Source organism: Saccopteryx bilineata, chromosome 2 (assembly GCF_036850765.1).
Source record: "Saccopteryx bilineata isolate mSacBil1 chromosome 2, mSacBil1_pri_phased_curated, whole genome shotgun sequence".
In the NCBI taxonomy this organism is placed as follows: Eukaryota; Metazoa; Chordata; class Mammalia; order Chiroptera; family Emballonuridae; genus Saccopteryx; species Saccopteryx bilineata.
Genome location: NC_089491.1, coordinates 14099747 through 14127251, shown reverse-complemented (window position 1 = coordinate 14127251; position 27505 = coordinate 14099747). Strand labels below are relative to the sequence as shown.

The 27505-nt window shown below is 48.2% G+C and overlaps 1 protein-coding gene and 1 non-coding gene across 9 annotated transcripts in view; both read right to left on the bottom strand.

Annotated features, from left to right (window-relative positions):
- GGTA1 (glycoprotein alpha-galactosyltransferase 1 (inactive)) overlaps positions 1–27505 on the bottom strand; it is a 68825-nt gene that overhangs the window by 5283 nt on the left and 36037 nt on the right. For 5 of the 8 annotated variants that reach the window (XM_066256330.1, XM_066256335.1, XM_066256334.1 and 2 more), the window contains 5 exons: positions 16824–16912; positions 13422–13457; positions 10519–10584; positions 9857–9958; positions 2736–2873 (listed from right to left, as the gene is read on the bottom strand). In XM_066256330.1, coding sequence (XP_066112427.1) covers positions 2736–2873; positions 9857–9958; positions 10519–10584; positions 13422–13457; positions 16824–16903 — 422 coding nt within the window. In that variant the 5' untranslated portion in view covers positions 16904–16912. The remainder of the gene's footprint in view (positions 1–2735; positions 2874–9856; positions 9959–10518; positions 10585–13421; positions 13458–16823; positions 16913–27505) is intronic. The other 3 variants (XM_066256336.1, XM_066256337.1, XM_066256338.1) reach the window with 1 other exon arrangement.
- TRNAA-UGC (transfer RNA alanine (anticodon UGC)) lies at positions 5561–5636 on the bottom strand. Its single transcript has one exon. It is a non-coding gene; the product is annotated as a tRNA-Ala (tRNA).

Sequence of the window (27505 nt, the reverse complement as noted above, 5' to 3'; positions counted from 1 at the left end):
CAAGCAGGTTGGCCCTGGTTGCTGTGGACGGCTCCATGGTCTCGCCTCAGGTGCTAATATAGCTTTGTTGCTGAGCAATGGAACAACGCCCCAGATGGGCACAGCATCACCCCACAGAGGGCTTGCCAGGTGGATCCCAGTCAGGGCACATGTGGGAATCAGTCACTCTGCCTCCCCATTTCCCACTTAATAAAAAAAGAAAAATCTATAGTGCCTGACCAGTGGTGGTGCAGTGGATAGAACTTCAACCTGGGATGCTGAGGTCCCAGGTTCGAAAGCCCAAAATTACCAGCCTGAGCACTGGCTCATCCAGCTTAAGCGTGGGGTCGCCAGCTTGAGCTTGGGATCACTGATATGATCCCATGGTTGCTGGCTTGAGGCTAAAGTCACTGGCTTGAACAAGGGATCACAGGCTCAGCTGGAGCCCCCCAGTCAAGGCATGAACGAGAAGCAATGGATGAACAACTAAAGTGCCGCAATTACGAGCTGATGTTTCTCATCTTTCTTCCTTCCTCCTCTCTTCCTCTCTCAAAAAAAAGAGGAAGGAAGGAAAGAAAGAAGGAAAGGGAAAGAGAGAGAGAAAGAAAGGAAAGAAAGAAAGGAATGAGAGGAAAGAAAGAAAAGAAAAAAGAAAAGAAAAGGAAAATGTCTATGGTGCTCTGAAGCTGGGAGACAATCCTGGGGCAGGAAGTGAGCCATTGTGTGGTTTAACATTGTTTAAAGATTAAAGCACTGAGGTGGCATTGTTATTTGAAAATAAACCAAATGTTAATGTTACACCTCCTAAAAGTCCAAACCCACTCTTGTGAGGATTTATTGCTGACGAATACAATCTTCTACTGCCTTGGAGTGGAAAGCACAAGGGCTGTTAGCAGGATATGCCATCTACCCTTTAGTTCTGCAGTTGCAACTGTGGACAAAATAATGTAAACAAAGTGCTCTGATCATAAATTCCTAACTGGATAGGTCATAGTGGGTAGTCACGTCCTAGGCAGATAACTTCTTTAGTAAAAGGTTTATTTTTGACTTAAGCAAGCCCTGTTCATTGTTTCTGTGCACCGTTGAAATAACAGTACCACCCTCAAGAGTACACAATCTTGTTAACGATCCTGTACCTTGCTTTCTCCCACCCTAATGTAATCTTTCTTACGTTCCCTCCTTGATTTCAGACGCACAAAAGAAACTGCAAAACTGTCATTCCCCAGAGAATTTGAGGCCTTGCTTCCCGACAATTGTTTTCAGTTTGGGTCAAATAAAATCCTATAAAAAAAAATCCTTTATAGGTTTGGATGTTTCTTTTGTTGACATAACTGTTGGCTGAAGTCACTGTGGGGCAGTGGGCAACGTTCTGTTGTTTTTAGAAACACCAGGATCTAATCAGGCTACACCATGGTTGGCTTGTCCCCTCTCATGCCAAAGGATTAGGTGAGCTGAGTGAGCACTGGCTCCTGACCCATAACAATACAGATTCTTCTAGTAAAAATGTCGCAATGCCAGAGTCACCTTCTGTATTGGAGATGCTAGCTTGGCCCCTGGGATCGGCATAATCAGTGACATTAGGACTTGATCTTGTGGCGCCAGCATTGGCTTCTGAGCTCTGGGTTGGAGAAAGACTTGGAAGAGCAATCAGATCCCACACAGCGCTCTCCTTTAGGCCCTGCGGTGGGCAGAGCTCCAGCTCAGATCAACTCTTCATACGAGGCATGAGGCAAAGGGGCCAACTTTCCATGTGGTTTTTAGAAAAGGTGCGAATGAAAAAGGCCAGGGTGTAGGGATGGCAGGGGAGGAATAGGAAAATTGAGCATTTGCTTTTGTTTTGAAAAAAATAATTCTCCAAAAGAGCAAAGTAAGTTATATTTTAAAACTGATATTACAAGCTACCAGTTTCAAGTAAGGATGATTACAGGCCCTGGCTGAGTGGCTCAGTGGATACAGCATCATTCTGGAGCAACAAAAAGTCATGGGTTTGATCCCTGGTCAGGGCACACACAAGAGACAACAAATGAGTACACAGCTAAATGGAGCAACTAAGTGGAACAATGAGTTGATGCTTCTTTGCCTTTCTCCCTTCCTCTCTCTCTCTCTCTCTCAAACCAATGGAAAAAACAAAAAGAGTGATTATAGCTTGAGGGGAAGCATTCTAAACAAAATAGAAGCTGAAAGAGGAACCAGTCCAACCTCTGGAAGAGGAAGTTCTGGCCAGCCAGATCTCCAGGGGCCCAAGTCCTCCGGGAGGGCTAGGGCAGGAGGAGCCCCAGGGGCCCATGGAGGAGTGGGCAGTCATGTTGGAAAATCACCACCCCTAGGTCACTCTGGACTGAGAGCTTGCTGTCAGTCCTTCTGACCTTGGTCCTGTGTGTTGAGAGCATAGGAGAAAGAATGAAGCCCATCTAGGCTAACTGCCAGCACTTTTGGAATTTCCAGAGAATGCCATGGAGGTCAGGGTGGAGGTGGCTGTGTTGTGGGTGAGCTGCAGACTCCGGGCTCAGTGGGTACAACGAACATTTTTACCTGTAACCGGAGACCCTCACCTTGCGGTGGAAAGGAGTCGACTGTTGTTTTGTCCTCATCTTTTGGGGGCTCAGCAGAAATGAGCCTGAAACGGTCTCATTATAACATTCTCCTATCTGATAATTGAGGCAAGTCATGAACAGCCTCTGTAGCCCAGGCGACCCTTGCAAACATTTTGACAGTTAAAACAAGAAGTCAAGGTCAGTTTTCATAGCAACACCTACCTTCCGACAGCGAACACTGTCAAGCCCACGGTAATTTTCTGTTTGCCATAGTAATTTTCTAAGACGGCTCTGTTGAAAGTGCCTTCCCACACAACCGGTGCCTTCCATCCAGTCATGGTCACAACCTCTGGCCGTTTGCTGGTGACAGAACACAGAGCCTTGTGAATGGGGACAGCTTTGCTAAGATGGGGCAGAGACTGGAAAACCTGGGGTCAAGCTTGCGGTCACTGTCCCTGAATCCTGACTGTAGCTTAATGCCAAACAGTTGGCTGGGTCATAAGACATTACAGGGGTGGCATCTTCTGGGTGTGGAACAGGGGCCAGGTGCCTCTGATGGCTGCCCTGGGGGCCTGTGTGGGGGTCTTACCTGTATATCTCACACACTCTTTCCCTTTCCTGTCTCCCTGGCCCTCTCCTAAGCTGCCAGTGGCATCTCTGGGTGTGGTTTATCTTTGTGGGTACCATCTGAACCCAAGAAGGTCCTGAGCCTTGACACGGGGATGAGAGTGACATTGAGTTGAACGAGAGAAAACTGTTTCTATTGCCTTTGACCAGAAAAAGATTTCTGAGTAGGAACCTCGTTAGAGGCCAAAAGGGCCCCAGACTAGGGGTTTCTGGTGGTATCGTTTATTTTACAAACAAGGAGGCAGAGTCCCCCAGAAAAGAAGGGACTCAGCAGAGGCCCCAGAGCCGGGGCTGAGCTCCCCAGCACAGCCGCTCTCCTCAGGCTGCGGGGCCCCTTTACTAGGGGCACAGAGCGGAGCGGGGAAGCACGTTCTCTGCACTCAGCACACTTGAAAGGAACTTGGCAAAGCCAACACAAACACAGGAAGCAACGTAAGAGTTACAACAAACCATAAAGGCTAATCGCACAAGGGCTGAGGAGCGGCTGGGGCCCAGCGAGGGTGGAGCTCAGCCCGGAGGGGGTTGTGGAAGCTCAGCTCTGGCCACCTTTGCTCAGGAAGTGGCTGCGTTTCCCCAGCTGGGAAGCAGAGACCAAAACCCAGTCATTTACATTTAAACCCCAGCACGCAGGGGCCCGGTCCCTGCTCAGCAATCACTTGTACTTTATCCACTGTGGGGAGAAGGCGAGTGCTGGGGGCAAAGTGCTGCTGGTTCCCACAGTCAGGTCCTGCTGGCTGTGTGCTGAGGCCCCGGGGAGGCTTTCAGAGAGATGTCAGTGCGTAGAACACACAGACCAGGCCAGTGGGACCATCCCCTCCCATCACACTGGGGTGAAGGGCAGGTGTTCACAACACTCCCCCACCCCACTAGCAAAGCCGGCTTTTTCCTCAGAGGCTGGGCCAACCCCACCTCACCCAGCCCTTGCCCCAGTGAGGAAACGCCTCAGCAGACTGGGCCTCATGCCTCCTGTCTCTCTGTCACCTGGCTCTGCACTCTAACTCTTGAGCTGCCTCTGCACCCCCCCCCCCCGCCCTGTGCCCTGCATCTGGCCTGCTTTCTTCTTCCGCCTGCACAGCTGGAATCGCCTCCAGGGGCCCTGGGGTGGGATGCACTCTCAGGCTGCTCTCCTGACCCCCTTCCTGTCTGGACTCTCTCTGCTCTCACACCCGATGTGCTCCAAGTGGATCTCACACATGGACGACAGCTCTTTCAATCATGAAAGAAGCTACATGGTTTGGATTCTGTACCCACCTGTGCTAGGCACCTTCCCACATTATTATGTCCAGTGTACAGATAAGAAAATGACGGCTCAGAACAGCTTGCTAACTTGTCCAAGGCCACACCGCTGGTGGCTGATGATGGTGACTGACACACACTGACTGCTTCCTGCAGGACCAGCACTGTGCTAGGGGCTTCACCCTTCAGAGGCCGGTGCTGTTTTGCTTCTCATCTTATTAGTAGGGAAACTGTAGCAAAGAGAGCTTGAATAACTTGCCTGAGGTCACAAAGCTAATAAGGGGCACAGCTGGGATCTGAACCCCGAGAGGCTAATTCTGGAGTCTTGCTCGGAGCCTCCACACTGTATCCCTTCTGTGGACATTCACTTGCTATGCTGACGAAGCTGGGGTTAAAACTTGGGTTTGTCATTATTTCCACTCAACTTAGCTTCTTTAGGAGTTTTATCACAGCCGAATGAGAAATGAGCTTTTCCCCTGTTTTTGGAAGCTTATGTGATGTCTTTAGTCAAATAAAACCCCCAGCTTTGTTGAATGACAGGATTTCAAAAACACACACACACACACACACACACACACACGGCTTATGGCTCCGTAACCAACATTTTTGAACTTAGACTCTGCCATGTACTGTCACCTCATTCATTGCAGTCTAGTGTTAGCCTGTCAAGGATCTTTTCACGGTCCTGACCCAGCCTGCTAAGTCATGCAGCTGTGTCTGAGCTGGACATCCGGTAAGCAGGGAATATTATTTCTTTTTTAAAAAGAGGAAGAGGAGGAGGAAGAGGAGGAGGAGGAGGAAAGGAAGGGAGCAGGTATACTAAATACTTAGGGTATCCTGACTGTCATTGTCTTATTTTTTTTTTGTTTTGTTTTTTCATTTTTCTGAAGCTGGAAACAGGGAGAGACAGTCAGACAGACTCCCGCATGCGCCCGACCGGGATCCACCCAGCACACCCACCATGGGGCAACGCTCTGCCCACCAGGGGGCGATGCTCTGCCCATCCTGGGCGTCGCCATGTTGCGACCAGAGCCACTCTAGCGCCTGGGGCAGAGGCCACAGAGCCATCCCCAGCGCCCGGGCCATCTTTGCTCCAATGGAGCCTCGGCTGCAGGAGGGGAAGAGAGAGACAGAGAGGAAAGCGCGGCGGAGGGGTGGAGAAGCAAATGGACGCTTCTCCTGTGTGCCCTGGCCGGAAATCGAACCCGGGTCCTCCGCACGCAAGGCCGACGCTCTACCGCTGAGCCAACCGGCCAGGGCTGTCATTGTCTTATTTAATCCTCATAACCGCTTTACGAAGTGGATGCTGTCATCACCCCCATTTCACAAATAAAGTGGGGTAAGATAGGAGAAAGGAACTGTGTCTTCAGACACCTAACTTATAGGAAAGGCCAGACCAGGGCACTCAGTCTCTCAATGTACATTTCGGAAGTCCCAGCTCCTCACCAGGCCCAGTGCTGAGCGTGGAGATCAGAGAAATGATCCCCTCCTACCCCTTGAGAACCTCACAGTCCTGACAGGTGATCAGCCTGCTACATACTCCTCAACTGCGTGACCACTCAGTCCACGACTCCTAGAAAGACCGAGCCAGAAAACCAGCATTCAGTTGGGTTACTTGGCTAGGAAAATTCTTTCGAGCAGGGAAAAAAAAAAAGTAACAGTATTAAAAATTAATGTTTAATTAAAAATTAAAATGTTCTATTTCCCAGCTGTTAATTATTAAATTCCACTGGCAGTTCTAACATGCCAGCACCCCTTACCAAGAAGCCAGATGACAGCCCGAGAATGCAGACAGTGGCGGGCGGGGGTGGGGGGACAGAGGATGAGATCAGCTTCCTGGATGAACCTCTGTATCAAGGCATCTTAGTCATCAAAACCCACAACCCCCCCCCCCCAAAAGAAAAAGGAGTAACAGAGGGCAGGCCACAAGTGTGCGAGGGCTTGCCTTTGCCACTCTCAACTGCCAAAGACGTTCCCGCTCACCCAAGACGGGGCTCTGAAGGGGGGGCGCTACTGGGAGAGCCGCGGAGCTGCCCCAAGCCTTCCTTCCCAGCAGGGGCTATCCTGTCGCATCTGTTTGTGCGGTTCACCAGTTTGGCCGAAGGCTTCCCACAGAACAAAAGGGCCTCCAGAATCAAAACCCACACCTGCTGGGGATAGTGAGAACTTTTCTATTGTCTGTATTTATTTATGGGAACATTGTGGTATCTATCCAAGGGCTGGATGGAGGTAGTGTTAAAATTCCATGAATTGTGCAGGTCAACAAAGATATGGAATGTATACAACACAAATTTACCGAGCTCCTTCTAAGCAGCAGCTGCCGGAGTGACCCAGCAAAGAGCCTGTGGCCACGGGCTCAAGGGTGGTGGCAGCAGAGTGCAGAGAAGAGGACAATGTGGGGAGCATTCTGGAGGGAGGGTTAGCAGATGTGACTGCATTACACTGTGGGGCGGGCGGAGGAGAAGGCTGGATGGGACGGGTGTCCCAGACCCTGGCTTGAGACAGGAAATGAGATGGACCAAGGTGGGGTGGGATCAGGTGAGACATACAGAGACATCAAGCAGGCAGTTAGACATGAGGCAGGGCTCAGAGGAAACCTCGGGGTTCAAGATAGAAACGTGGAAATCATTCTCACACAGATGGTATCAAATGCGCTGGAAACGGACGAGAGTACATTGGAAGCTGGGGTAAAAAGAAAAGAGATGAGGATACTGGATTTGACCTCCAGAAATTCTAATTTGTGATGGCTGGGAAGAGGGAGAAGCCCCTGTCAAGGAGGCTGAGAAGGGAAAATGGAGAAGTAAGGAAAATTACAAGGATGTGGTGTCCTAGAAGCTGGGAGATCTTGATGGGGAAATGTGTGCACAATATATTGTGATATATTTTAGGTAGTTTACAGAAAAGGATACATTTGTACAAATATATTTACTTGTTCATTCAGTTGTTTAATCATTCATTTATGTGAGAAATACACCCTGGTGCCCTGAGAAGGCTTAAATTTGGTGTTGCTTCACATCAATATTCTTTAAATATCTGCTGGCCATTCCTTTAGAGAGAAGCCTAGCCACACATGGGGGAGTGGAGAGAGTGACAGTTGGTGGCTGTCATCCGTCTTTTCTCTCTGCCCCCAGTAATTCAGCCCTGACTCTGTTGCCCAAGTCCTGCTTAGCAAAGCACAAGTGTCACAGTAAAAGTGTGCTACCCTCCTTAGAAGGGAGCCTGGTGACCCGCTCCTTGGGGAGGTCTTAACCCCCCTTTCCCCATATACACATGTAAAGAAAGGGCTTATCAAATAACAATGTATCCATATTCTTCCATTTCCAGTAACGTTTTAACATCTCATAGATGGCTGGCTACTCTGTTGTTAGCTCATCAAAGAACACAAGGGAGCCCCAAATTCCCATCCTTCCACACTGGCATGGATCCGCTTTCCCAAAACAATAAAAGAATTTGCCAGAACATATTCAGTCTTTCCAAAGCCCAAGTTCGCTCACATTGGAATTCTGCGATTTTCTCCCCACTACCACCTATACAGCAGTTCCTTAGACTTTTCTTCCTCCACCAGCCCTCTAAACGCTGAGGCCAGGCAGGATTCGGGTCTAGTCCTCTGCCTGGGTGGCCTTTCAGGCTTATAGATCTCAGCGCCTCCTATATTCTGATCCTCTAGCTCCACCATATATCTTTTGCCAAGCTTAGATATTGCTAATATACAGGACACACTGTATGTGTGTCCCCTAAAATTTATATTAAAACTAATCCCCATTGTGGGGTATTAGAAGTGGGCCTTCATCGCCCTGGCCGGTTGGCTCAGTGGTAGAGCGTCGGCCTGGCGTGCAGAAGTCCCGGGTTCGATTCCCGGCCAGGGCACACAGGAGAAGCGCCCATCTGCTTCTCCACCCCTCCCCCTCTCCTTCCTCTCTGTCTCTCTTCCCCTCCCGCAGCCGAGGCTCCATTGGAGCAAAGATGGCCTGGGCTCTGGGGATGGCTCCTTGGCCTCTGCCCCAGGCACTAGAGTGGCTCTGGTCGCAGCAGAGCATCGCCCCCTGGTGGGCAGAGCGTCGCCCCTGGTGGGCGTGCCGGGTGGATCCCGGTCGGGCGCATGCGGGAGTCTGTCTGACTGTCTCTCCCCGTTTCCAGCTTCAGAAAAGTACAAAAAAAAAAAAAAAAAAAGTGGGCCTTCTGGGGTGATTAGGTCATGAGGGTAGAGCCCTAATGAATGGGATTAGTGCTCTTATAAAAAGGACCCCCGAGAGCTCCCTCACCCACCATGTGAGGACACAGTGAGAAGATGGCTATGCACAAACTAGGAAGTGGGTCCTCACCAGACACCAAATCCGCTTGTACCTTGATCTTGGACTTGCCAAGCTCCAGAACTGTGAAAAACAAATTTCTTGTTTATAAGCCACCCAAGTCTATGGTATTTTGTTATAGAAGCCCAAGCAGACTAAGTCAGGCACCATCCGAATCTCCATCCAGATGTCCACCAACTACCTGAATCTGAGTTCATTCATCCCCTCCCTCCACTCCTAGCCCTGCACCTCCTCCTCCAGGCCCTTTCTGGCCAGCGCCTCCCCACCCGCACAGCAGCCTCTCTCAGGCCCAGGTGTCCTGGGCAGCTCCACCCCCTCACTCCCCAGACCACATCCTTCTAAGTCAGGTTCATACTTCCTTACCGCCCTTGGCAAATACCAGTGTCACATCTAGTGCCACTAGAAGACTGTGAGCTTCTTGAATATGCCCATATTGACTGAATTTTTCTGTCTCCTGTGCCTAACACAATATCTAGTACAGAATTATTTTTACCATGACTCATGGTGAAAAATACATTTTATAGCACACCCAAACGCACACACATATACATACATACATACATACATATATAAACAAAAATTCCACTGAACACCACTTATCCTGTGATATCCTCAGATTTTCTACTTAATTTCAGTTATTTGTTTTTTTAAAAAGCTGGTGTTGACCCATTAAGCTAATATCTGAACGTATTACTGGATAGTGACCAGTAGTTTGAAAAACACCAGCTAGCCTCTCACAGGTGTTTGATAAACATCTGTTGTATGTGTGCCGAATGGATGCATGTATGGCCCCATGAGATTTTGTATCATTGTCGCCATTTTACAGATGAGTTAACTGAACCTCAGAGAGAATGTCCTTGCTCTGGCTCTGGCTCCTGTGGCTTTCCACAACACGCCATGGCCTGTAAGACCCCTTCCAGGCGAGTATTTTGAGATTTATCTGCTGCCGCTGGCCAGCTGCTGTCAGAACCACTGTGTTCCTGCTCCAGTATCTGAGTCACAACATCCAGACTCTCGGTTTCTCCCCTGATCTGTTGTTAAAGGTCTGATAAAGGCTAAGACTCTGTGTCCCCGCTCAGGAATGTTCTCAGTGGCACTGCGGTCCGCACAGCCCCCGCCACCTCCCGCGGAACCGCGGATTCACTGCACGCAGCCGGCGCTCTTTCTTACTGCGGATTAAACCAGTCCGACAGCCGGAGCCCCTCCTCGTTGTCCCCCGTTCTTTGATCGTTCTCTCTCTCTATGTCTTCTTCTTCCTCTGAATTGTGGGTCCTGCGTAGAAAGAGAAAGCAAGGTGCGTGAGGCAAGGAGGGCGATCTATGGCGTGAGGACCGTCAGTGAAACATTGGTGTGTGGAGCCAGGGAACGCCTGCAGCCAGTGACTGGCTGGAGAAGGTTCGCGATCCTGAACGGTCATTCACCAAGACAGACTTCGGATGAAAAGGCCGCAGTCCCTACCTCTGTCATTATTATCTTTCTCAAGTCAGCATAGTTAGCAGTTTAACGACCCAACAATCCTCAGGTTATTTTGGGCTGCCGGGGAAATGATAAAACAGTCCTCATAAGAACATTTTCTCTTATGATAATCTCTCCTGCAATCTGAACTTCAGCCCCACAAGCTCAACTCACCCCCAACTTAAGTGGAAAAAAACAAAACAAACAAAAATAATTTTTATGATCTAGTCCCAACCACAAAATAGATTTCTTGTATGATTTCAATAAGCCAGGAAAATGAGTGACTGAGAAGGTCACGGCCAAGACGCCATTTGATCTGGACTCTCTCTCAGTGTTCAGTGGGTGGAAGCCCATAGCCCTTCGGCTCACCGGCTTACCCATTGTTAAACCAGCTCGGAAACCACCAGCCCTTCTGGCTGCCGTTGTCATCAACTCCTGGGTTTCTAAGAAATGAAAAAGATGAAAAACATTTTCAGAAAATGAGGCAGTCCCAAACTGGGGGTTTTCCAAACTATTTTTATGACAGAAAATCATTAAATTTTTTTTTTAACTGCCAGTGGGTAAAATAGAAGAAGTGAAGCAGTTCTGTCTGAATGAGCGAGGACGAGGACGGACCCACCAGTGCCCGGACCTCTCCTCCCCCGGGTCGCCCTGGCACTCCGCTCATTCTCCAGGGAGCCCTGCAGGGCAGACAGCAGGGGAGGGAAACAATGACAGGAGGGGGGCATTAATACACAGACCCAAGTCCTGGATTTGCCCCTTACTAGCTGTGTGACTATGACAGGACATTGTCCCTTTCTGAATCTTGAGTTTTCTCCTCTGAAAAATCGGGTAAGCTCTGGCCCGGTAGCTCAGTTGGTTAGAGCATCATCCCGATACGCCAAGGTGGCAGGTTTGATCCCTGGCCAGGGCACTTATAAGAATCAACCAATGGGAAAAAAAAAAAAAAAAAAAAAAAGAATCAACCAATGAATGCATAAAGAAATGAAACAACAAATCGATGTTTCTATCTCCTCCCTTCTCTCTCTCTCTCTAAAACTTAAAAAACAACTTTTTAAAAGTCAGATAATAATACTGATTCAGGGTGGGACAAAAGTAAGTTTACAGTTATGAGTCTGCAAAACAGAGTTTATTATATTCTTATTTATTGATTATTGTATTATTTTCCATAAGAACAACTATAAACCTACTTTTGCCCCACCCTGTATAACAGTAATAAAACATACCATGAAGGTAGCTTTGAAGACTAAATGAAATAGCGTAAGTTTAAAGAGCTTTATAAATTGAAAACAGTTGTGATCTTAATAAAGAAACCAGTGCACCTTTCCAAGAATGATCTCTTTTGCTTTTAACTAGGAGAATTCAGGTTGCCATCGAGTCAGCAGTCACAGCCTGGCTCTGACCGAGCAGCTCAGACGCCTGTAATCAGAAGCCACCTTCCCCACCCACACGCGGAAGTTTCCACACTCGTGGTGAGAATGTCCCCAAGGTAGGGGCCTTCTGGAGGAGGCTTGGAAGTAGGGGAAATCAGGAGACGTGAGGCCTTTGGGTTGGCACACTGAGTGGTAAGGAATGAACAAGCGTGATAATAAGAAATCTGTTTGAAAGCCCGTCTACTTTCAGGAGGCGTTGAATATGGTTTACAATTAAGAAAATAAGGTTACAATAAGCGGGGAAATAATACAAGAGTAAAATAACAAAAGGGAACAGAAAGAGAAACATTTCTTAGTCATTCAGGTAGGTAGTTTCACATGACCTTGGTCAATCCCAGTGACTTGTGAGAATAAAGGTTTTACCTTTATTTTCATTGGTAGCTGAAATATTGGCTGAGTGGCTTTGGGAAAACTACCAAGATCCCATGGCAGTTTGTGAGCATAAAAGCCCAGATTTAATGCCAGGGGCTAACTATCTGAAATGAAGGTGGAGGAGAGTACAAGCCATTAAGCACAACACTTTGTTCTGAGCTTCCTGGCAACCAAATCAAAGACAGAAAAATGAAGGCTTACCTAGTTCCTACCACCAATACTGCGACTACTACTGCTAATAATAATGATAATCAGAGTCCCAAACGTTTTCATACATTTTTTTTTATTTTTTATTCATTTTAGAAAGGAGAGAGAGAGGGAGAGAGAGAGGAGAGAGAGAGAGAGAAGGGGGGAGGAGCAGGAAGCATCAACTCCCATATGTGCCTTGACCAGGCAAGCCCAGGGTTTCGAACCGGCGACCTCAGCATTTCCAGGTCGACACTTTATCCACTGCGCCACCACAGGTCAGGCCAATCCCAAACGTTTTCATGATACCTTTGCCTCAAAGAAATTTCTTGCAAGAATCTTTATATTGGGGTACAGAACACACAATGCAATATACAATGATGTATTATAGAATTGTACAATTGAAATTTATATAATTTTATTAACTAGTATCCCCCAAATAAATTCAATAAAAAAAATTTTCTAAAGAGTCTTTTTTTTTTTTTAATTTTTAACTTTATTCAGTTTTTTTTTTTTTTTAGAGAGAGAGAGAGAGAGAGAGAGAGAGAAGGGAGAGGAGCAGAAAGCATCAACTCTCATATGTGCCTTGGCCAGGCAAGCCCAGGATTTTGAACTGGCGACCTCAGTGTTCCCAGGTCGACACTTTATCCACTGCACCACCACAGGTCAGGCACTAAAGAGTCTTTATACAACATATACTGGGTAGTATAAGGCAGTGGTCCCAACTCCCGGGCCGCGGACCGGTACCCGTCCACAGAGAAAGAATAACTTACATTATTTTCGTTTTATTTATATTTAAGTCTGAACGATGTTTTATTTTTAAAAAATGACCAGATTCCCTCTGTTACATCCGTCTAAGACTCACTCTTGACACTTGTCTCGGTCAACATGATACATTTATCGGTCTCACCCTAAAGGCCGGTCCGTGAAAATAAATATTTTCTGACATTAAACCGGTCCGTGGTCCAAAAAAGGTTGGGTACCACTGGTATAAGGGACAGTATCTACCGTGACTTTTTTTATTAGGAAGGCAAGAATGTCCTCCAAATGACAGCACTTAAAAGACACCCTTCCTGAGAAAGATGGAAGGGCAAAACACAGGCATGGTTCTAGGAAGGCATGTCTAGGAGGCCAGTGGTGTGCTGTCCAGATCCCTGGGAACCCACCCCCGCCCGCCACCTTGACCAGAGCTCCATCAGCTGCCCCGGTAAGAATGGGCTATAGGAGATGCAGGAGTGGTTGTGGGAGAAGTCCCAGTCCCAACAACATCTAGAATTTAAAGCACTTACTTTGAGTGGTAGAGCCACAAGAAAGAGCCTTCTGGGCTAAAAGTAAAGGAGGAAAGAAAAACATACCATGTTACTCTTAATTCTGAGAAAAGCTACTTTTCCACCGTTATCACTGAAGCCCTGGGCTGCGTTGGGAGCCTGGTTTTAGCTCCTCCTAGGTTTTCACCTTGCTTTGAGTTATAACCCCATGATCTCAGGAGACTGGGAAGTTCCCCAACAGTTACTTCGACACTACCCAGAACAAGGAGTTTTCTGGACACTCAAATCTCCATAAGAAAGACAACAGCTGCCCGACCAGGTGACTGGGACACAGACACCCCAGGTTCGAGACCCCGAGGTCGCCAGCTTGAGTGTGGGCTCACCTGGTTTAAGCAAGGCTCACCAGCTTGAGCCCAAGGTCGCTGGCTCGAGCAAGGGGTCATTTGGTCTGCTGTAGCCCCCCACCAACCCCGGTCAAGGCACATATGAGAAATCAATCAATGAACAACTAAGGAACCACAACGAAGAATTGATGTTTCTCATCTCTCTCCCTTCCTATCTGTCCCTATCTGTCTCCCTCTCTGTCTCTCCCACAAGAAAAAGAAAAAAAAAAGACAACAGCTTTTCACTGTGGTCTCAACAAGGGGGAGAGGCTCACGGGTGGTTCCCACCCCGCCGCCTCCTCAGGAACACCACAACCACAGCCTAGCCATCCCTCTCCCAGGGTTTACCTTCCCCCTGAAAACAAAACAGCGGCTGCAGAGCCGAAAGCCGCGTCCGGCTGAGCTTCAGAGATGACTGTTCCTCATCTAGCCGTGTGGACTAACACTCCCCTTGCGGGACTATTATCGTAAGAGCTGTAGAGAACGCATAGCACAGTTCCTGGCACACACAATCGCTCACAATCGCCATCACCATCATTGTTCTTTCATTGTAACTATTAAAGTTTCCTCCAGCTCTAAAATTCTAAGATATTTCTTTCCATCCAGCCCCAGCTCAAACACTGTCCTGAATGACATTCTTTCAGGATGCTCTGCTGACAACAGTTCTGTTGACCAATCAGTTGATGTGTTCCATTTCGTTATTTTCAAATCCTTTTTAGCCCAGCACCGCCCACCTGTCTAAGATCAGTGCCCTCAGCTCACCTCAAATCATCACACACCAGTTCACAAGGTGGCAAAGGATCTGCTGCCTATTAAGCCCCTTGCAGGTCTTCAAATAGATTCCTCACATTGAGGAATGACGTGGCCACAGTCTGGAAGCCATGTGGCCCTGAAGAGCCGCCGGAAGCTGCTCCAATTACCGAGCAAAGACAGTGTGCCCAGTACTGCAAAATGACCCTCTTTTACGAGAGGCTAGTGCCAACATGCATTTGTGCCTTTGGCTCCCACATTTTAATTTTGTAAACCACCCAAAATGTGGAAGCACATCTCTGGCTGCAATTCAAAACACCAAGGTCATCCAAACAAGCCTTCTAACTCAGGGCCCCTAGAGGGCCCCCAAAGAGCGCTTCCAATTGCTCGAGCGCTTCCTTCTCTCTGCCCAAATCCCCTGTCCCAGTCTGCCCGCTGGAGCAGAGGGTGATGGTGATGGCGATAATGAAGAAGATGATGATGATGATGAAGAACGTGGCAGCCAGCATCTCTTGAGTGTTTAAGTTATAGACACTACCCTAACTGCTTTATATATAGTACCTTATTTAATCCTCCCAACAATCTATGAAGCAGGTGTTATTACTCCCCATTTTTAAAGATAGGGAAAATGAGGAACAGAGTGGCTGTGCAAGTTGCTCAAGGTCACCGAGGAGGTAAGCGGTGGCATGGGACCAGCCCTAGGCAGCCTAGCTCCAAGCCCCAGAGAGGGTATTTCCTCAGCCCTTGAGTACCTAAGGGAGACTCAGGGTCCCTTCACCCAACTCTGATTCATCTTTTCATCTTTTCTGTGGACTAATTATCCTCAGTTTCCTTAATTTGAAACATCTGGTTTGTAGACCCCTCTAATTTGGTCAGACTTGTCTTATTTTTCTTCCAATGCTTGTTTAGAATGAAACAGAATGACACTCCAGAAGCAGTTAGATCTATGCAGCACCCTGGGGGAGGGGACAGCACCCAAAGCTGGGAGCAATTCTGCTTCCACTGATCGACCTCAAGGTGCAGTTTTTAGAAGTCAACACGGTCCTGTTGGCTCATCAAATCTTAGAATTTAAGAACTGGAAGCCATTCAAATGTTAATCCAAGCCGTCATCGTGAACTTCGGGGCTAATAAAACACTTCACCATGAAAATATTAATGGTGCCAAGACCACTGTCCCTGCCCAAAGCTGAACAGTGGACTTTTTGGATGAGCTGTACCAGTGTTTTGTGTTTTTTTTTAAATTTTTTTTATTTATTCATTTTAGAGAGGAGAGAGAGAGAGAGAGAGAGAGAGAGAGAGAGAGAGAGAGAGAGAGAGGAGGGGGTAGGAGCAGGAAGCATCAACTCCCACATGTGCCCTGACCAGGAGAGCCCAGGGATTCGAACTGGCAACCCCTGTGTTTCCAGGTTGATGCTTTATCCACTGCGCCACCACAGGTCGGGCTGTACCAGTGCTTTTTAAGTCGAAGGCATGCATTTTTGTAGCTGCTTGTGGAGACTTCTTTCTATCAGAAGCCACTCCAGCTGGAATCTCCAAGGCATTGTAGTTTCCAAAAGCACAGAAGCAGCTTTTGGGTAAATGCACTCAGAAATGTTTAATTTGCTTTGCTTTCCAGTGTTACAAAAAAGGAAAGAAAAGTTTTAGTCAGGCACAAATAAATTGCCAGCAACTCAAGTATATTTTGCAGCAGAAGTCAACAAGTTCAGTTGCTCTTTTCCTCTCTGCAAGTATCTCAGGATTGCAAAAATCAGGGTGGATTTCTCAAGGAATTTGTGTCTGAGATTTCTTAAGGTAATTTCTATTTCTGGCCATATGAATAATTTTAAGTTACATTTTTAGGCTTAATAAGACCCTACTATTTCGGGATTTAGCCTGCCCAGAACAGCAAAAGTACAAAAATCAAGACATTAGCATCCTGGCTGGTAATTCAGTTGGTTAGAGCATCGTCCTGATACACCAAGGTTGTGGGTTCAATCCCAGGTCAGGGCACATACAAGAGTCACCAAAGAATGCATAAATGGGTGGAACAAGGAATCGATCTCTCTCTAAGATCAATAAATAAGGATTAAAAAAAAAACATTAGGAACTTGGAAGGAAGGAAGACAGTTAATTAGCCAGAAGGTACTTGGAGCTCTAATGCTTTTACAGATAGTTCAGGGCTCAGGGATATGGGAAGGGTGGACTCTCCTTTATGGTTTCAGTTAAGTCTACCTGTAATTCAACCTGGTGACTTGGCTAAGAGATTAGAGTAACTTTCATCAACGTCATTTCATCACGTTGCATAAATTACCTGTTGATGTATTCCCAAAACACAACAATTACAGTTGAGACAACCAGCATTGACAGAATCACTTTTCCTTTGACATTCATTATTTTCTCCTGGGAAAAAAAAAAAGAAGAGGGGAAAAAGAGTCAATAAATCTAGAGCAAGATATGGTTTTTAAGAAATGCTTCTACCTGTATTGTCTCTAAGGGAAACATTTATGAATATTTAACTAGAGCTACGGAGTGCGCTATACCTTAAATTGCATAGGGCTGCAATAGCAAATTAGGCCAGTTCGATGAATTGCAGGGCTCTTGTGTTGGGAAGGATGCTAAGGCCACTTAGGGGCTCAGAGGGAGAGTACCTGGACAACCACGAGGTCCGTCACTGGGGGGGAGTGTGAGGGAGTACCCGTAAATGGTTCCCATGGACGCCAGCTGCCTGCACTCAGATCACTGACCTCTCTGTAAGTGACTTCAGGGACCCATCCATTTCCCAGCTTTGCTTCCGCTGATACACTGACTATGTGCCCTGTGCTCAGAGGGGGAAATGGCTCAGTCCTTGATCATCTGAGCTCACCCATTTCCCACCCCTACCCAGCTTTCCCCCTCCACACCCACAGCAAGCAAACAATCGGTGCATAGTAAGCACACAAATAGTTTTTGATGGCTGCATGAAATTACAGCTGAGAGGGGAGGAATGCTAGGTGGGGGACAGCAGGTTGGGACCCTTCGCTGGGGGAGGTGGTGACTGAGCTCCCCAAGGAATGAAGACAGTAAGGAAAGGGGTGAGAAGTGGACCACGGGAGGGACGAGAATAGTTTGGAATAGCATCTACGACAGGCTGACAGGAAACAAAGCTTCTCGTGCTTGAAAAAAAGACAAAAGCAAAAGAGCTGTACAAGAAAAAATAGTGAAGTTCTCTGCCGGAACAAGGGCAGGGTGTGGAAGGCAGACAGAGGCTGGGCGCGCGGAAAGGGGGTGGGGACCCACAAAAGCCTCTAAAGCTGGGATATCACCTGATCCAACTTAATTCAGAGAGCCTGTGGGGGGTGGGGAGTGAATGTGGGAACAGAGGCAGACATGGGGAAGTGAGAAACGGAAGCGGGCCGGGCTGAAGGGACGTTTAGCGGTAGGGCAGAGGAAGAGATGAGAAGGGGAGGCCAGGAAGGCAGGAGGAAGACCAAGAGGGTGGACATCTGGAAGCCGAGAGCGGCCAGTCGTGCCATTCATCAAATGTCATTGCCTCTGTGAAGCCAATTCCCACCCCTGCCCTGAGCACCGGCGAAGCCTTCTCTCTCTCCTCTGGCTCCCCCGTCACTCTGTCCGCCTTGCTGTGCACATGGCTTTGGAAGGTGGCTCACGTGGGAATGCCCGCTTGTGGCTCCGTCTCCTCTATGAGTCAGTCCGAGCCTCCTGGGGGCAGGAGGAGTGTTCTATTCAACCCTGAGTCACCAGTGCCCCAGACAGAGCTGATGAGGCCCTCTATGAATGTTTGGTGCATGAATTAAATACAATGAAAGTGACATTGCAATGTGTTCTTTTGGTGGACAGAATATTTTGCCAATTCTGTTCAAAGACGGCCTTAGACCAGTGGTCCCCAACCTTTTTTTTGGGCCATGGACTGGTTTAATGTCAGAAAATATTTTAACGGACCGGTCTTTAGGGTGGGACAGATTAATGTATCACGTGACCAAGACAAGCGTCAACAGTGACGGATGTAACAGAGGGAATCTGGTCATTTAAAAAAAAAATAAAACATCATTCAGACTTAAATATAAATAAAACGGAAATAATATGTTATTTATTCTTTCTCTACAGATCGGTACCAAATGGCCCACGGACCAATACTGGTCCGTGTCCCAGGGGTTGGGGACCACTGCACGATTCCAGCCTTTCTCATGTGCTACATCATCCTTATTGTAAATTCGGTTACAGAACAGAACAGGATTATCAGCCACGATACTTGGGTCCTCCTTGCTTAAAAAGTAAGCTGTTTTGTGGCCTGACCTGTGGTGGCGCAGTGGATAAAGTGTCGACCTGGAAACACTGAGGTCGCCGGTTCGAAACCCTGGGCTTGCCTGGTCAAGGCACATATGGGAGTTGATGCTTCCAGCTCCTCCCCCCTTCTCTCTGTCTCTCCTCTCTCTCTCTCTCTGACTGTCTCTCCCTCTCCTCTCTAAAATGAATAAATAAAAAATTTTAAAAAAAAAATTAAAAAAAAAAAAAAAAAAGTAAGCTGTTTGGAAACAGAAGAGCCAGTGTGAACTCAAGGTCACAGTTCAACCAGCTTTCAGATGTAACTATGGTTGGTGGTATTGCATAAGCACAAGAAGACGGGCCTGCCGGACCCTATGCAAACCTCCGTCTTGAACTTCTTTCCTCTTGTGAGCTGGTTGGCACATATGGCCTAAGGCCCACGGCAAAGTCACAAAATATTGATACAACTGCATGCAACTCAGCCTCCCTGCTGGAAAAAGCCACTTGAATTTACATCAATAGCACTAGCATGAGTGCTAGAAAAGTCCTGACCAGGCAATGGTGAGTGGATAGAGCGTCTGCCTGGGATGCGGAGGACCCAGGTTCGAGACCCTGAGGTTGCCAGCTTGAGCACGGGCTCATCTGGTTTAAGCAAAGCTCACCAGCTTGAGCCCAAGGGGTTACTCGGTCTGCTGAAGGCCCGCTGTCAAGGCACATATGAGAAAGCAATCAATGAACAACTAAAGCACCACAACGAAAAATTGATGATTGATGCTTCTCATCTCTCTCCGTTCCTGTCTGTCTGTCCCTATTTATCCCTCTCTCTGACTCTCTCTCTGTTTCTGTAAAAAAAAAAAGAAAGAGAAAAGTCATGGCTTTGGGAGGAAACGGGTCTGCATTGAGACTGCAGCCACCTCTCCACGCTGAAGTCTTCACTCCCAGGGGAGTGTGGATGGTGATCCAACACGTGGGCTTTGGAATGAGGCGGGGGTTGGAGTCCTGGCTTGATGCACACGACCCTCATGCACGTCTCCAGAACGCTCTGAAAACTGAAAGGCCTGTTTGCAATTCAGTTGGCATCGTGGCCCTAACTGACATGAGGCTATTTATAAATAATCCTTGTCCCACTTAGTAAGGCTGTTTAAATATCTCTTTGCATAAATATTGATGCATTTTATCATTTGGTGCACTGCACTGGGGCTATTACCTGATGTAGGATACATAATCTGCACCTGAAAAATTCTGCCTTCCAGGCTCTAGGGTTTCAGAAAAGGGATTGTGGACCTCTAACAGATCGTATTAAATTGGTTCCCTTGTCTCTAAAATGGAGATAAGAAATGGCCATGAAAGGCCTGACCTGTGGTGGCACAGTGGATAAAGCGTCGACCTGGAACACTGAGATCTCCGGTTCAAAACCCTGGGCTTGTCTGGTCAAGGCACATATGAGAGTTGATGCTTCCTGCTCTTCCCCCCTTCTCTCTCTCTCTCTCTCTCTCTCCTCTCTAAAATGAATAAATAAATTTTTTAAAAAATAGCCATAAACGCACGAGATAATTTCCATAAAATACTTAGCTTTGTGCTAGACACTATATAAATGTGAAAAAAAATGCTCGTTCTTACAAGTATCCATAAAACAGGCTGTCGGGAGGGCCAGTGAGGTAGCACAGGGGCCGGTATTGAGCAAGAGCTCAAAAGATACTTGATGGAAAGGAATGAAGGTTTCTGAGCGCGTGTGAGACAAACTGCAGGAAGATACAGGCTAGGGACTCTAGGGGTTTAGCCATCTCTCCATGCTGCAGCCCGATGAACAGCTCCTCAGCAGTAGGAGATTTTGATTTCCTCAGATCAAGGCGGGGATCCTGCTACAGCAACATCCAGCCAGTGCTGAGGAGCCTATCACACTGCCGGGTGTGGGTCCCAGGCTTTATCCACCCCACCTGCTGAGGATCAGATGCAACTTGTCTCTCAGTATGAGAAATCTTAAACGAAGGAACATGCAAACCCTCATGGTACAGAAGAACATCAAGGAGAGCTAAGATCAGGCATCTCCTAATTGCCACTCTATGTAAACACCATGTAAAGTAGTGTATATGATTTTCCATTTCAAAAGTTAGCATTAGAGGTACTTTGTGAAGCCCTTATCTTTCTGAACTTCATAAATTGCCTGAATCGGCTTACTTTTTGCTGTGGCCAGTTGTTACTGTTGTTGACTTACAATTGGAAGCTGCCCAAACCAGCCAATAGCACATCCTTTTAGCAAAGCACGAGAAATGGGTGTAGACATGCTTCCCGGGATCTGGAATGCACGTCTCTGGAGGAGAAAGGGTTGGCAGGGTGGCCAATGAGTCTTTTAAAATGTTTTTGTATTTCTCTCTAGACAAAAATGAGCCATTTGGCAACCAGCAGGATCTAAAAGTCCTTCTCTTCTGTGTTTGTCTCTCAGAATTTTCAAAATTGTATAATTCTGAAGATGGGATGTTGACCGTCTTAGCCACCAACTAGGATACATGAGGTTGCTGGCACACTGAAGGGGTCAAGCGTAGAATTCGGACTGCCCAATGGGAGCGTGGAGCTCTGGGGAGGGGAACCTGGCCCCCACAGCTCAGAGGGCTTGACCTCAGCTGCACGCAGCCCCACCGGAGCCGTCCCACCGTCTCAGGAGCCATCCTAGCCCCCATGTGGCCACTCCTAGCCCCCATGTGGCCACTCCCAGAACTCAGTCCCTGTACCAGTTCCCAAATGAAACCACACGGACAGTCCTCCCTCTTGGAACACAGTGCAGACTGTGCTTAAAACCTGGGGGCATTTCTCAGGTCAGGGTCACCCTGTAATTTCTCCACTTTCCCCACTTCACCTCCGCCTCTTCCTTTTCTGCTCTGTTTCCCTGGAGTGTCAGACAGACTTTTCCATGTGACTCACAAATGAATCCTTCCTTACCCACCCCCAACCTGTCCCACATACAAAACACACACACACACACACACACACACACACGCACACACACACACACACGCAGTCTGAGCTAAGTGAAGCTATTCCTTCCAAACAGAAATCCTCACTGAAAGGAGTTCTCTGGGACTGGCAGCCTTGTTTTTTCCATCTCAGGTCAGGGAGGTGAACATCTCAGTTGAGTAACAGCACTCAGAAGTCCTGGGAAAGCCCTTATCTCCCCAGCACCGGGATCTGGGATGTGCAGGGGGACAGTGCTGGCGGGGTAACCCAACCTTGCTGTAGCTCACATTCCAGTCTGCCTGTGGTGCCTCCCCCAGCCCCTGGCCCCCAGAGCTGCCCCTGCTTGCTCTAGCCTCAGGCACTCCTGGATGTGTGATGGGGTCAAAGACTTTGAGTGATAAATGTTGTGAACAAAAGCAGGTGAGGGGGAGGGGAGGGCACAGGAGCGAACTTTGACTTTGGACAAAACTCCTATCTTCCGCGCTCCACACCCTCCATTGCAGTGTTTAGATCCAGTGTTCCTGGTAGAAATGAGGCCAGTGCTGACTCTTCTATCCGTAGTCCTAGCGTCAAGCGCCCTCCTCTGGGGGTCTTGAAAGTTCCAAAGGAGACCATGTGTATGAAGCATACTGTGCCCACGGTCACTAAATGCTCCACAGATGGCCACTGTAGTGATGACGACGCTTTTCAATGTGTGGCTCTGAAGGCAGGGATACGGCTTCACCTGAGAGAGCCGTATGGGTCCCTCAGGGCAGCGCCACTGAGAAGCTCCAGGGAAACCCCCCACTGTGACCCTGTGATAGTCCCCCTTCCACTGCCCATGACTCAGGGCCCCACTGCTGGAGCTCGAGTTGGGCGGGGAAGGAAGTCAAGGCTGAGAGGCCTCAGCATCCACATGGAGTCGGAGTTGGAACTGGGGTCATGGGTTCCTCCTCCGGCCCTAGTCCCCCCATCTGTAAAACAAGTCATTCGGACTTAACTCCCCATGACAGGCTTTCCTAACTGACCCTGACACTGGGCTGGAAGTCTCCTCATGAGAGGGCAGTTCACTTAGCCACACGGAGCACAGCTCGCACCACGGATTTCTTACCGACCAACAGGAGTTGAGCAGTTGAGTGCAGGGGCCAAAGTACCCAATAAGAATAAAGCTTGGTGTTAGGTCCCCTTGCAGACTGGGGTGGGGAGTGGGTAAGGCCCAGCTGCTAACCAGAGGTGAGGGCTGTTCCTTTGCCTGGGGGACTCACTCCAGACTCGGTGCTTGGCCTAGGGCTGCATGTGGGTCCATGAAACTGACCCCACAGTCTGCACACCTGCCTGGGTCCCAGCAACAACCAGCTGCAGGGGACCTTGTCGCCTACCCAGAAGTCTTCCACTTTGATTCCAAGGAGAAAGCGCCAAACTGGAGGCTGTTCTGCGCCCTGCTCAGGGGTCATGATGACCAGGACCCTGCCACTTCGTGCCCACACCCTCTACCCCGCCCCATCCAGGATCAAGAGCGGAGTTCTCCAGAGCTCTGGCCAAAGCCAACTGAGCGAGAAACTGCCACAAGACTTAGAGATGTGGTGTCACCAATGACAAGTTGTGAAGCTGAAAGAAACTTTCTCAACTCTTGGTAATAAATGCAACCTGATTAACCATGCGAGAGGCAAAACTGATTTGTCTTCTAAAAATGATACAACAGCCTGACCTGTGGTGGCGCAGAGGAATGAAGCGTCCAACTGGAACACTGAGGTTGCCGGTTCGAAACCCTGGGCTTGCCTGGTCAAGGCACATGTGGGAGTTGATGCTTCCTGACCCTCCCTCTTCCCTTCTCTCTCTCTCTCTTCTGAAAATTGAATACTTAAAAAAAAAAACAAAAAACTGTTCTTTAAAAAAAAAAATAAATAAAAAAATAAATAAATAAAAATGATACAACAAAATCATTGTCAGCCTGACCAGGCGGTGGCGCAGTGGATAGAGCGTCGGACTGGGATGCTGAGGACCCTGGTTCAAGACCCTGAGGTCACCAGCTTGAGCGCGGGCTCATCTGGTTTGAGCAAAAGCTCACCAGCTTGGACCCAAGGTCGCTGGCCCGAGCAGGGGTTACTCGGTCTGCTGAAGGCCCGCGGTCAAGGCACATATGAGAAAGCAATCAATGAACAACTAAGGTGTTGCAATGCGCAATGAAAAACTAATGATTGATGCTTCTCATCTCTCCGTTCCTGTCTGTCTGTCCCTATCTATCCCTCTCTCTGACTCTCTCTCTGTCTCTAAAAAAAAACAAAAAAAAAAAACATTGTCAGATAAAGAGACAACCCAAGTATATGTGACAGTTGCATTAGGCACCTAAGTAATATAATCATTTTACATTATTTTTGCATCATTTTATTATGATGTTGTTTTCTGGACTTTGTCCTATTTGGAATACTTGTCAGCTTTTGTTATTTGTTGTGATATGTCTGCTCATATTCTAAATACAGTTGACCCTTGAACATTGCAGAGATTAGGGGTGCTGACACCCTTGTAGTTAAAAATCTACATATAACTATTGATTCCCGTGAAGCCAGTATCCATGGCCACCATCACAGCCGCCTGGCCCATGCAGGTTCGCACTGGATTCAGACAGATGGTAATGAAACAATGGAGCCAAGAAGTGGTGGGCCATTAGCTTTAATTTTAGCTTGCACCCGGCAGGCGAGAAATACACACAGTGGGAAAACACTTCCCTTTCCATTCAGGGCTCCCAAAGCCACTGACTTATCCAAGTTTCCTAGGATCAAAGGTTTCTAGCTCACTAGCCTCATTCTCCTTTGTTCCCCATCTCCTTCTCTCTACACAAACTCTGCACTAACTGGCTTCTCTTTCAGCACTCCGCCATCTTGGCTGCCTCTCCTCTCCTCCACGTGGCCTTACTCTGCTCTCTAATGCTAATCTCAGGAACTGAGAGAGCAAGCTCCCAGTCTGCCCCAGATTATAGTGCAGAAATCAAAACCTTTAATCCAATATACAAAATAGGGAAGCCTCTAATACAAAGTCACTTATCTGAGGCATAATGGGATTCCTCGTGAGAGTGCACCACCCCACATCAAAGAGTGGAAAAGGCTTAGTCCTAAAACCAAGCCCCAGGCTACAAGGATTCTGCCTGCCCACAGCCCGCCCCAACACACATTAATATAATTACGTCCATTCCAAGCATAAGGGCAACTAATATCATCACCTGGGAGACGGGCTTCCACGTGGGCAATGCCATCTGTAACAAAGTGAGCATAATATATTTTATCTGCCCAACAGTTCCACAAAAACTCAACTACTCATAGTCTACTGTTGACAGAAGTCTTACCAATAACTTAAGACAGTTGATTAACACATATCTGTATGTTATCCGTTTTATATACTGTAGTCTTACAATAAAGTAAGCTAGAGGAAAAAAATGTTAAGAGAAATCAAACGGAAAATACATTTACAGTATTGATTAGAAAACAATTTGTGTTTAAGTGGACTTGTGCAGTTCAAACCGGTGTTGTTCAAGGGTCAGCTGTATTCACTTTCATGCCTCATATTGTATTTGCAATTTTTCGTTCTTTCTCTAAAGAGGGCCCTAAAAACAATAAGCTTCAGGCCCTGCAACACTTCGATGCTCCCCGGACTGAAGCAGGCCAGGCCTTGAGCTAAACACTACCTGCAATCTCTCAAGTTAACCCTGTGAAGTCACTCTAGAATTATCCCCATTGTAAAGATACAAAAATGGAGGCTCAGCAAGGTTAAGTAACTTGCTCCATGTCACACAGCATGAGGAGCCGGGACTCAGGTGCAGGGCATCAGCATCCAGTGCTCACCATTGCCACCACTCTGTTCTCAGAAAACATGAGGGCTTACCCATGAACTAATCACCCGGGACTCTTTTTTGGGACATCCTCTCATTTTGCCTCTCATGATCATCACATAGTGACTGACCCAAAGCTAGCCAATCACGGCCTAGCCTCACAGAGGGGCTGACTTCCCCTTTGACCAGCTGCTGAACACTGGCTCTCCGCCATTCCCAGGCGCTTCCTGTGTGCCTGGTGTGGCTCTTCCGCTCTCGTTCTGTCTGTCCATCCCTTGTTGTGGTCAGTGCAGGGCCTTTCTTGCTGAGGAAACTGGGCTTTAACGGAGGCTGAGAGGGCAGGGCTCACCCAGAGGGGGATGCCGATTTGAAAAGCAGACCCTCTGGCTCCCAGGCCCAGTCCTGGCAGGGGCTGAGCTGGAGGGGAGGAGTGGGCATGCTGCTTCACCCGAAAATTTCTCTAAATGGGGAAATGTTCCCCCTCTGAAGAAATGTGGTACAATTCCTTGGGGGGGGAGTACATGGAAGGATGTTTTCACTTATGTTTTTCATTACAGAGGTCAGGGGAAACACAGAGGAAACTAAGACAAGTCTCAGACTAAATACACGGCCAAATGTCGCTCCAGCGGCCACAAACGGAACAACCTGTTCTCTGATGTACATCTGTCTTGTCGTGCCTTTTTCTGAGTTCCTTCAGGAAATCTGAAGCCTGCATCCGGCCAGTTTTGCCTTGCTGCCTGGCCCAGACAGTGTGCAAGGGTTTTCCAAGAGGAAGAAAGTAAGAGAAATGAGGGGTCTACTGCCCCGAGGGCTTCCTACCCGCCCACCACACGGCCCCCAGCCCAGACTCATGCCAACCCCGCACTGTCCGTCTGAGTCCCTCAGAGAAAATCCCAGGCCGTGGCCACAGCCGCGGCCGCAGCCCAAGAGGTCCTGCAGGGGAAGCAAACTCCAGTGGAGTTTACATGGATGTCTCTGAGCCAGCATCCCGCCAGCTCCCACTCCCAGACCCCAAGCCTGGGAGAGAAGGCCTTTGGCTTCTTCCAGAACTACTCAGGAGGGGACCCGCAAAAGGTCGGGGGAGAGCGAAGGTCCTCGCCCAGGCCGGTCCGCGACGCAGCCTGCTCGCAGTTCCCCCGGCGACCCTGACAAGGCACAAGGAAATCATCTCAATGTCTCACATACCTCATCACCCACTTCACTCTCCCCAGAGTAAAAGGCAAAAACAACAGAGTTCTACTGAGCTCAGTCCTGCAGAAGGAGGCAGGGCTGGGAGGAAGGGAAGGTGCTGTGCCCAGCTCCTGTCAGAAGGATAAACAGCTGTTTCAGGGAGAGCAGGGCAGACAAACCGCAGGGCAGCCGTGGCTTTGTTCCTTGCTGGCCCAGGGAAGCGGGCTGTTTATCAGGACTGTTGGCTCAGAGCTACATACATGCCAAGGCTGAGATGTTTCTCTCTGGGCCCATGAACAGCGCAGCCTCCTTCACCACGTGAAACTACAGGTCCGAACTAGGCCTGCTGTGGGAGGGGGGAAGGCCACCTCCCCCGAAAGGGACACACAGGCCACCCACGTCACCCACTCCTTGGCAAAAATAGGAACTGTTCTGAACCCAAACCACCCCAAGTGACTACTACTAGGAACAGCCAGTGGAGAAGTATAAAAATTAAAACATAAACTTTTAAAAGCAGAGGGGTGGGTGAGGTACAGTGTCCGCAAGATTCTTGCTGAAATGCTACCTAAACGTTCCTCAGAGTGAAGCCTGTCCTCTGCATCCGTTAGGCTTTAGAAGTTGTTTTGTTTGAACACCACTATTTTTTTATAGAATGTTATGAAATCACCCGTATTGCAAACCAAACTATAAGAACTTTAAAAAGGTCATAAGGCCCAACCCGGCTCTTTGGCAGAATAATGCTTAACCCTTCCCATACCAACCTCCTGCTCCCAAAATAGAACTTTCCAGCAGGGAGGGCCCCCGGA